The sequence below is a fragment of the Lolium rigidum genome, chromosome 3 (assembly GCF_022539505.1).
Source record: "Lolium rigidum isolate FL_2022 chromosome 3, APGP_CSIRO_Lrig_0.1, whole genome shotgun sequence".
Classification (NCBI taxonomy): Eukaryota; Viridiplantae; Streptophyta; class Magnoliopsida; order Poales; family Poaceae; genus Lolium; species Lolium rigidum.
This window is the reverse complement of record NC_061510.1, coordinates 359325851-359337544: the sequence shown is the minus strand read 5'-3', so window position 1 is coordinate 359337544 and position 11694 is coordinate 359325851. Positions and strand designations below refer to the sequence as shown.

The window sequence follows — 11694 nt, the reverse complement described above, 5'->3', positions numbered from 1 at the left end:
ATTTTCTCTTTGTATTTATTGTGAAATACATGAACATTTTCTGACATACATTAACATTTCTTCAAAACATGCAATCCAAATTTCTATTTTTTTTTATTTTAAACCCTTGCGGGATATAATCATGAACGTTCTATTTATTTTTCACGGACGCATATGATGCTCTTAGGTACAAACTGCCGCCCGGTTGATAACTTGCTTTTAATTATGATGGTATATGGTTTTTTTTAGTTGGAAGAAGACAATCATCTGCCTCGTTTCCTTGGAAGGAAAACTGTCAATGAAATACTCTGACTACGTCGGTCGTCGTGCTGATCGTTTGACAGGCAACTCAATTCAGTAATTTAAGCGCACTATTTTTTAAATCGAATAGATAACTTTAATTACTATATTAGAGAAAGTTCCAGGAAGAGCCCCAAGAGTTGCACTCGACTGCACATTGCTGGAAACGAATCAACAGTCAACCGTCAAAAGAATTGACGAACTAGCATTAGCGATGGTCAATTTTTAATCCCATCTGTGTATTACCAAACCCCGACTCTAACAAAGTCGAGACCTTGGGATCCTTGGAATCCAAGGAAGCAGGAGAGCTATTTAGCAGACCGTGTGAGCCACTCAGCCTGACAGCCTCTATACTGTCCTAGAAATCCTCTGCTGATCGAGCTTTGCAGGAGAAGAGTTAGACATGGCTTCCATGTGCAACTACTCCTCGACATTCAAGGTACACATATCTCTTATGATCTCGGTCACCATCTGCGACGAGTATTCGTCAGTTATTGCCGAGTTGATGTCCTCTAATTAAGCATATTCCTTCTTGCCACTCCTTGATGAAGCTCATACTTGGGTCGTCGTCGCTGGCGCGCCGCCAAATCCTGTCGGATATGGGATACGAGTTCACCGTCATGGTTGAGTGCCACTGCCGTCAGCTTATTAAGTTTCATGATCCGTCTTGCGTACTTGCTGATGAAGTGCCTTTTCGGTTTCTGTGCTGCCAGTGTGCTGACATTGACGAGGAGGCCATTAGGAGGGAGAAGCCGGAGGAGCTGGTCCAGGCCTTGGCCGAAGCAAAGGTACCTCCCATTCTCCCAAGTCCCAACCAGCAGCTAGTTTGCGATGAACTTCGTGATATGGTCCTGGGGCTTTTTTGATCGGTCTATTTGTAGGCTGATGCCATTAAACTGAACCTCCGTGATGGCTGCGCTGACCGGGACAGCAGCAGTGATCGGCCAACCTTTCTGATCACTTCTGACCAGGTATGCACATCATGACACATTCAGTTTGATTAATTCAGGCTTAAACCGTAGCTGCTAGAGCGTTTGGAGTGATGGAGTCTCACTTAACACCGCGACTGCTTGATCCGTTTTTGGTCGGTGAAGGTTAAGGTGAGCAAAGGGATGATAAGGGAGAGGCCGAGAAGCGCGGATGAAGCCAGAGAATTCATCAAGGGTAACGATCGAGCCTTTTCATCTTGTGTTGATGTGCACAAGATACGGTAGTATATGCTATGCATATGGCTAACGAAATGTTTTTGTGCTTGGTGTCCTAACAGCATACTCGGGTGATCGAGCGTTTGCAGTGAACTACGTTCTAGTGACCAACCTGAGCACCGGGGTTAGAAAAGGGGGCTGGGACAAAGCTGAGGTAGGCTGCAGATCCATCTGAATTCGCTGATAAACTCGATTCCCCTGCCTAGAAGAACATACTGAAACGAGTTCATCATGCATTTCCATCTGCAGATCGATTTTCACCACATACCAGACTGGTTCATCGAAGAAGTCGTAAGTGACCTTACGGCATAAGTAGACCGCTGCCTGTATTTCTGTATCCCTGTATCGAAATATCATGTGCTACTACTTTATATGGCAAAAAGAAGTAGGAAAACGGCAGCTACGAGGTAACTGAGTTTTGCAATCTGGCACATGTTCGTTGCAGGTGAAGGAAGGAGGCATGACTTGCGTGGCTGGTGGCCTCAGGCTGACGCATCCATCGGTGCTTCCATTCATCAAGCAACTCGTGAGCGAATACTTTCAGATAGCCCCTGCTTCGAGAACGTGGAGACGAAAGCTGCAAGTTCACTTTGTCACCGTTCTGATTGCGTTGCTATTTTGGTTTCGTGCAGGTCGGTACCGCAGATAGCGTCCGAGGCCTTCCGAGGGAGCTCACGGAGAAGCTTATTCGAGAATCGATCGAAGCAATGTCCTAGTTCGGTTAAGCTGAAGTCAAAATCGAGACTGACTTTTAAGTTTGTTGTAAGAACAATTCTCCAAGTTTCGATACTAGTTGCGTCCTCCTTCTTCTCGCCATGTTTGAAAACAATTCGGCTGGTCAGAGTGCAAAGTATCATAGAGTGGTATCATCCATATGATACTAGTGTATGATACTACCTCTATAGTGGTTAGTATTACCTAGTAGTATCATAGTCTCATGATATTTAATTATTTGTAGAATCTCAATGCAATTGTATGTATAGGATGTATTTGACATTAAATTATCTAGTTTCACGTGCTACGATACAGTATCATATTATGATACCACTAGCATATCTCTCTTCATTAATTATAGTGCCACATCAGAATTTTACCAAGGTGGCATGCATGATACTCCTTATAATACTAGCACTATGGCTAGGCTTCTAGAGTTTTGATACCAGTTGGTAAAATTAGTTACATTAAGTGTATCCTTCTCTGGCTAGAAAACCATTACCAAACCGGCATGTACGGCTCCACGGTTCCAGGAGAGATAGATAGATAGAGGCGACTGAGTAAAGGCCATCTAGGGTTCCGTCCCCTCGTCGGCAACGATGTCGGTTAGCCCCGCCTTCAGTGGTCTTGGGTTCCCGTTCTTGTTTAGGTTTTTTCAGTGTCTTTTTCGAGATGGTGACGCGGCGGCTGCATCCTAAAAGCAGAATAAGGCGCTCCTCTCATGCGCCTAGCACCGCTGGGGGCGCGTGGAGTTGTGTATCCGATGAATCTCCTTAGATCTAGTCCGTCTTTCTGTGTTCATTGGTGTGGTTACATGTTTAGATCTTCCGATCTAAGGTTTTTATCATTAGCGACAGTTGTTGCTCTGTTGCGCTGGTCATTTGGGGCCTTATCACGATGACTTCACGTTTATCTACTACAACAAACTCTACTTTGACATGCTTTACCCGGTTCCGGTGATGAAGGGGCAATGACGGTGGCGCTCCTTCGTCTCGCTCCAGTGCTTGTAGTCGTGCTAGGTGGTCCAAAGACCTATTTATAATTTGTATTACTTTTGTTGATGATTATTAATAGATCGGCTCTCCTTTTCCCCAAAAAAAAGTTATTCTTCTCTAAGATTGATCTCAACGCAAAACTGGAAAGTTGAGGAGTAGAGTTATTTGGTGCCATTGATCTAGAACATAAAATAGGCAAAATACTTACCGCATGCATTCATGAAAGAGCAAGCAGATTAACAATTTTAATATGCATGCTTCCACTAGAATGAACACTCCTCAATGGTAACTAAGTGATTCATAATTCTAAATAAACAAGTCGACGAATGAGTTTTACCATCACCGCTAGCCACCAAGTGATCTAGGTAGACAACTCCTTATCAATCATATCTCATGCGACTCATGTAACCGTTGTGATAGACCCTTCTAGCTTACCGAGTGTTTCTGTTGTAAGATTCCGACTCGAACCAACCTAGTCGGAAAGAACTAGAGCGCCCCAATTTTATGAACCTACTATCAAGAATGTTCGACTTAGGATGGTGCAGAGACATAAAAATAACACCGATAATCAAATGGTATGGCTCTCTTCACGAGGATCTCCATCTCCACGAAGTTGTAAGTCGGCTCGCGTCCAACTCTTGTCATGCGTTGTCCAACTCCAAGTCGTTGACTCCCGTCGTCTTGAAGCACGCAAGTTGCTCAAAACCTCTAGTAGTTACAATAGCTAGTAATAAAAAATTACAAGGAGTCATACAACAAAATGATAGCTCTTTGGCTCCATCCGCGACTCATCGTGATACACAGATCACGTATAGGTTACATACATCACATGCGTATAAGACATATCATTCACATGAACCCTGCAAAATAGGTTAGACGTCTCCCGGCTCATAAGACATGTATCATGTCTTGGTATACTGGTGGTCCCATTTAGCCAACAACGGGCGGGAAATATGTTGGCCACATAGATCTAATCTACGAACCGATCCGCGGTTTCCTAAATTTTCGGATGCAGATCCAATCTACATATCACCAATTACAGAACGAAAATTTTGACCTGATCAACTCTTAGTGCAAAACCCAAGCAATCTGATCCAATCTACATATCACCATTTATTGCAAAATCCAAGCTATCTGATCCAATCAAAACACCAAAATCGATTTATCAAATAAATCGACAACCAAAAATCGGTACCTAAATCCATTGTACTACCAATGCATACCACATATGCATGATCGCGGGCTTAAAACCATAAGATAAAACTCTGATGCCCTTGTTGTGCCACATATAGATAATTATACAAAAAAATCCCTACGTGGTAAACCCAAGATCCATGTGAGGTGGAAGGCCACAAAGATTACCGCTAGACCCTGGAGGTGGGAAAACTTAATGAAGCACGTTGGGGCAGTGAAGATCATCATCGTTCGATCCCGTGAACACGTTGTCGAAGTGGTGAACATACAACGCCTCTTCCAGTATCCACACGTACAAGGAGGAGCACGGCAGTAGATTGCTGGATCTGTAACGGCGGTGAGGACTAGAGTTGGGCTAGAGTTTCCAACACATGGAATGCCCTAAGCCCCTAACCATGCACCTGGATGCTACCGTCTCCACATATATAGGGGAGTAAGTGTGGACCTCACAACACTTGCAACTCACTTACTAAAATCCTAATCTAGTCATCATGGGTCTAACCAACTGACCCAATCATGGTGAGGCTTAGTTCCAACCTAGCTGACTTACTTTTCTGCCGGATAACATCCGACTTGCTCCTTACTCCTTATGTGTCTGACCATGTTGGCTCAGAATAACGCGAACACGGATAGATTCACAACTGATAAGTTGACAATGGTTCCTAGAAGAACATACCGACTCACAAGAACAATAGAGTCATGAAGACTAACCTTTCATTTTGACTTACCTCTAAGTCCATTTTTTCTCACGATGTACCTTTTAGAGTTATAGGCGACTCACATCCATTTAATGTCTCAACTCTCTTCTCGGTTCATGATATATTGTTTATCCCACTAACTGTTAGCCGGCCACCTTGGTCCACACTTAACCTAGTCACACATCGCCATGCTATCCAAATCATGTCATCCATGAGGGCCCAGAGAATATCTCTCCAATTGGTGGGGAAAAATCACATCTTAGTTATTCACATCACGCAACTTTATTCTCAATAGACCCAAACTTTGCCTTTATAATTGCCTTGTTGGAGAATAACGTTTGACAAAACTTAAATTTTGATCCACAACTCGGATCATGCGATCACCTCAAGTCTATGAATTCTATTGAGTGAGACATACAAATGAAGACTTGCTCATTATATATCAGTATGGACCAGTCCGACTCGATAAACAATTTACCTGAGTTCATGTAAGTCGGATTAGCATCACTATGCCCATGACAAGTGAAACTGACTCATCAGTCGACTTTCACATTAGTCTAAGTCGTGTGTCCAATACAACCTCGACGACTAAGAATGATTTAGTGTGAACAACATTAATACATAGTTTCACAACCGAATCGCAAATTCGATGGAACATATAAAATATTCATAAATGGACGACTTAATATATCTATGAATACATTGCCTCTAGGGCACATTCCCAACATAATGTTGTTGCTCACACTACTGTATTTGCTGGCCCCGGTAAAAAAAAATCAAAGCATACACCAACGGGATCTTATTTTGAAGAGATTGTTGCGTGAAACTAAATGGTTAAAAGGGATCAGCATTTTTTTTTGGAAACATAGGCTCTCCGCCCCATTCCATTTCTCAGGTGAAAAACGAAATGTATCAGATTCAGAACAAACAGACACTCCATCTCAACTAACACCTCACTGGCTAGAACCATCAACCACTAACACACCACAAACAGCACCAAACGAGAATGCAAAATAGGAGACCAACTACAGTTTTCGACAGTAACAGACATTGCACTACATTTCCTACAGGTTTCACTTCCTGTTTCTTCTTTCTGCCCTTTTATCAGCTCACCACCAGACGACATTGTACTTCCGGAGTCCGTGGCCCTGGAACCACCCTCCGCTTCTTCAGTTTTGCAGCGCCGGGGCTGCCATTGCCCTCTGTTCCAACCTCCAAATGCACAGTGTCAGCTTCTCCGCATGCCTTGCTGGACATAGCTAGAGGCATCCATCTTTTCAGCATTTTCACCAACCGAATCCACGGTACCTGCAAACCAGACCAAGTGCATCGACCAAAATGAATGTCATTTCTAAACTTCCACATTGTCCAAAGTAAAGCAGCATTAACCAAATTAATCATAGCATTTCTTTTGTTACTAATCCACAGTCTAGCCAGACTCTCAAAGTCCACTACCATAACACTGTCCAAAGTGCTAGCTATATCCTGCCACAATAACCTCACAATGTCACAGTAGAAGAACAAGTGTTGAATAATTTCTTTTTCAGAGCATGACAAGCAAGTTTTGTCTGAAACTTCCTGACGCTTACTCAGGTTATCTCTAGTAAGCAACTTGTTGTGGGATAGCAACCATAAAAAGACATGTACCCTAGGGGAACATTAAGGTTCCACACAGCCGGAATAAAGACCGGCGTAATTCCTCTAAATTAAGTTCATCATTGCATATAGAGATTGCGAAGTATACAATCCAGAGCTATGTAATTCCCACACTAATGCATCTTCCACTTCGGAGAACCGAATCGATCTAATGATCTGCTCAATTTGGACCCATTGTTCCATCATCCTATCATCAAAAACCCTCCTAATGGTGAGTTTGATGTCTACTCCATCCCAAGCATCTCTAACCGTCACTCCCTGCTGATTACAAATAAAATAAATATACCAGAAAAGGATGGCAAGGCTAGTGCCTCCAAACCATTGGTCTTCCCAAAATCTAACTTTTGTTCTAGAATCAACAACCCACTTGTACCCTATTTTTGCAGCATTTTGCCGCCCACATGACCCCTTTCCAAAAAGGAGACAAATTATTTCCATGGCAACTGAAAATGTTCGGGTTTTGAGTGTCGTACTTAAAATCCACAATCTGTTTCCATAACTTGTTCTCATCCAAACTATATCTCCTAATCCAAGAATCAAGTAAGCAAAGGTTCATCTCTCTGATGTTCAGAATTCCCAAGCCACCATACTCTTTTTTCATGGTTACCAAATCCCAGTTAGCTAAATGGTACTTATTATGCCCCTCGTAATTATCCCACAGACAGTGAGCCATCTGGGAGTTAATAGCCCTAATGGCCCACTTAGGAAACATAACATCAGACAACAAGTAAGTGGGAATACTTGCTAAGCAAGATCTAATCAAAACAATCCTAGCTGCATAGGACAACAGTCTACCTCGCCAACCTCCTATCCTTTTGATAATTTTATCGATTAACGGTTGCAAATCTTATTTTCTTAACTTTCCATAGTGCAGAGGTACTCCCAAGTACTTAATTGGAAAAGCACTCACTTTACAGCCAAAGACTTGAGATAAAGTATTCCTTTGATCCTCAGGGATCATCATTTTGGCTGGCGGTTCAAGAGTTATGAGTTTTTTATAATGAAATAATGCAAATGATCACATGGTGTTGGGGTTTTTCCTTTTGCATTTGAGCGCTCAATTGGACTAACGGGCCATCTACTGCCACCTAGACACGTCCTTAATAATTATACAGTAAATCGCAAGGAATGTTTGACAATGAAAAAACCAAGAAAAAATCTTGCCAACAATTTAGTTTTGATATTTGTAAACTTATTGTACTTTTCCTTTAATTTAAAACCAGTAGGAGACTCTTTTGCTCTAATTTCTAGAAAAAAAATTAAATTTATGCTCTAAAAGTTTCTATAAGTGTGCTTACCTACTCGTATACTAAAATATCAAGATAGATTTTTAGACAATTTAAATTTAGATATCTCTGCCATAAATTTTATTTGTATCTACAATGTCAAATGTATGCCATAAAGATCATACATCATGATAAATCTAACTGTATTGAATTGGTATTCTAAATGTCAATATTTTTCTACATACTTGCCAAACTTCACATCGTTTTAGTTTTGAAAAAAGATTTGCACTACATTTAATCCATATATACATAAAAAATGTATAACAAACAACGCCTTACATACTATTTACTATCTTTATTATATGTTTAACTATGTAAAATAAGTAATATTAAATTATAATATTCGCTATGAACATAACATGCTACAAATAAATTTGAAGTATAAAAGTGTAATGTAAAATGAAATTATATCTATGAGCAAAATGAAATCCGGCACGACTAGCACATTAGGCGGTGTGGCGGCAAGTTCACCATCATAAGTCACCCCGGGCATAAAAAACCAAAACCAAAAACCGCCCGAAATAATCAAGACCGAACCGAAAAACACAAAAATCTGGACTTGGATTATCCCATCGGTCTTGACAATGAGATGACTAAAATATTGTCGAACTGTTCGGTTGTCCCTGGCAATGGACTAAAGCGGCCGAACCAGCCGACAATTTCTAGCCGAACCATGCAACCAACCCATCCCGTAATCGAGTACTAGTAGTGCGCTAGCCCATCAAGACATTGACGAGTAGAGGCCCTCTTCTCACTGGCACTTTCTTCCTTCCCCAGTTCCCCACTCATCGGCCGCCACCCACCGGCCGACTCAGTAGCATCTCCGACCACACCGCATCCCCGACCCCGCTCTGCTACCACACCACTAGGCACATCGTAGTCCTGACCACATCTCCAATACCGCACCATTGCTGAAAGTGCATGGAGCCCCCATGTGTGGTTTTGGTAATTAATGACAATCCCTATGGACTAATGTTTGCATTGAGTTATATTTGTAGGAGTTGTCCATAGGCAATGCTTGAACCATATGTTGGCTTCATGGTTGCAAGAAGAAGAAATTGATGAAGGATATCAAGTGTCAAGTATGTCTTGAAGATGAAGATGAAGTGAGCCCTCAAGTTACTTCAAGACATCAACATGATGAAGAATGAAGAAATGAAGTGCAAGTTCAAGATGAGTCAACTCGAAGAGATCATATGCTTGAAGCTTGCTATCCATATGGTGTTCATGCACATGTGAAGACGCGCCGAAGAAGAATCTCTCCCATAGTGGAGTATGGGGAGCATTTCACATGACTTCATCAAGCAAGCACAATCAAGAAAGGCGTTCCATCTTGTTGCGGTCAAGACCATCATCATCAAGCCCAAGTGGAATGCGCAAGGTTAAGGTTTGCTCTTGATAGGGTTTCTTTTTCACCGGTCTCATGGTGTAGTTGGAGACCGGTTTATAGTTTAGTTGCCGTACTATCAAGAGGGCTCTCGAGTGAGTAACTCGATCGTATCCTTTGGAGAGCTCAAACCTTTGCATCCTTGCATCATCTTTCTTGGTTGTTATTTGAATCTTATCCATGTGATGTTTTAGAGCTTGTGTTTATTCTCATGACAAGCTCTAGTTCATCAAGAATGGTTTTTGCACGGGCAACTTGTTGCATTTTCAAGGTTGGAGGTTTTACCGGTATGTCTTTTTTAGATAGGTAAAACCTTTCTTCATTTATTTCTATCCTACCTTACTGTACTATGATGGTTCCCTGCATGATCTTGTAGAGCTTGTTACTAGCTTCGAAACGAGCCCAAGATCATCAAAATCGGAGTCCGGATGCAAAAGTTATTGAAGTTTTCGTGAAGCACTTTTTTTGGAACTTCCGCCCTACTTCCGGTGAACTTCCGGAAATGCTGATTCTGCACGCAGAAATCATACCGGGAGCATTCCGAGGACGCCCTACTTCACCCGGAAGTTGGCCGGAACTTCCGGGGGGCGGAAGTTCCGCCCCAAGTGACCGGAAGTTCCGGTTTTGACGAGTTTTGTGCATAACGGGAAGATTTCTCTTGACCTATTTAAGGGGGTCTTCTTCCCCAAAGTTTCCCAACCGTTTTGAGCTCGTTTTTGCCTCCATTGTTGACCTTCTTTGAGCTTGCTATCTCCCTCTCCCTCCCATGAATCTTGCATCTATTTGAGAGATAGATAGAGGAGATCTACATCTTCACCAATCAAATCCCTCTCTTTGTGAGGGGAATCCACTAGATCTAGATCTTGGAGAAATTTGGTGTTCCTCCTCCTATTTGTTCTTCCTCTCTTATTTCCCCAATAGCTTTTGTAGCATTGTTGGAATTTGAGAGAGAAGTACTTGAGCATCTTTGTGGTGTTCTTGCCATTGCATTTGGTGCATCGGTTTGAGTTCTCCACGGTGATTCGTGGAAGTGAAAGCAAGAAGGTTGTTACTCTTGGGTCTTTGGACCCTAGATGGCTTAGTGGCCTTTGTGGCATCTTAGTGGTGTTCTTGGGGACTCCAATTAAGTTGTGGAGATTCTTCAAGGGCAAGGCCTTTGTGGCATCTTAGTGGTGTTCTTGGGGACTCCAATTAAGTTGTGGAGATTCTTCAAGGGCAAGGCCTTTGTGGCATCTTAGTGGTGTTCTTGGGGACTCCAATTAAGTTGTGGAGATTCTTCAAGGGCAAGTGATATGTCTCAAACGTATCCATAATTTCTTATGTTCCATGCTAGTTTTATAACAATACTCACATGTTTTATACACACTTTAAATCATTTATATGCATTTTCCGGCACTAACCTATTAACGAGATGCCGAAGCGCCGGTCTCTGTTTTGTGCTGTTTTTGTTTTCAGAGATCCTACACAGGAAATATTCTCGGAATTGGACGAAACGAACGCCAAGGGTCTTATTTTTCCACGGAGCTTCCAGAAGACCGAAGAGGATACGAAGTGGGGCCACGAGGTGCCCTAACCATAGGGCGGCGCGGCCAAGGGGGGGCCGCGCCGGCCTATGGTGTGGGGCCCCGTGCCTCCTCCGACTCTGCCCTTCCGCCTACTTAAACTCTCCGTCGCGAAAACCCTATTACCGAGAGCCACGATACGGAAAAAGTTCCAGAGACGCCGCCGCCGCCAATCCCATCTCGGGGGATTCAGGAGATCGCCTCCGGCTCCCTGCCGGAGAGGGGAATCATCACCGGAGGTCTCTACATCACCATGCCCGCCTCCGGACTGATGCGTGAGTAGTTCATCTGAAATAGCAAAGTCTAAACCCCGTGTTTTGTGTGTTTGATGACAACACTTGAGTTATCTCACCGTGTGCCGTGAGTATCATTGCTAGATTTGCAAGTGCACGGTGACCTCGCTGGACACGTCAAGATCGGAGGACTGAAGCGTAGTTATAGGTAGCTGTAGGTTTTCTGGTTTTGTGTGTGTTTAGCGAGGTGACATGGCTCGAGAGAAATAGGGAAGAAAACCAGTTTTAGCCAGGCCGGTACTACCGGTACCTGTAGCGGCAGTACCGCTACCCCTATAGGTACCGCCTCGCGGTACCGCTCTGAGCTCTGCGCTGGAATTGTCCCTCAGTACAAGTTACGGTACCTCTGCGGTACCTGGAGCGGTAGTACCGCCCATGGTACCGCTCAGGTACCGTAACTAGTTACGGCAGTACCGCTCTGGTAC

The 11694-nt window shown here is 43.1% G+C and overlaps 1 protein-coding gene across 1 annotated transcript; it reads left to right on the top strand.

Moving 5' to 3' along the window:
- Positions 1-682: 682 nt before the first annotated feature.
- On the top strand, positions 683-2200 carry LOC124697296 (7-methyl-GTP pyrophosphatase-like). Its single transcript, XM_047229908.1, has 9 exons — positions 683-718; positions 831-902; positions 993-1067; positions 1161-1250; positions 1374-1443; positions 1547-1638; positions 1734-1775; positions 1930-2010; positions 2117-2200. Exons 1-9 carry the CDS (start codon positions 683-685, stop codon positions 2198-2200), a joined length of 642 nt encoding a protein of 213 aa, XP_047085864.1.
- Positions 2201-11694: the final 9494 nt, after the last annotated feature.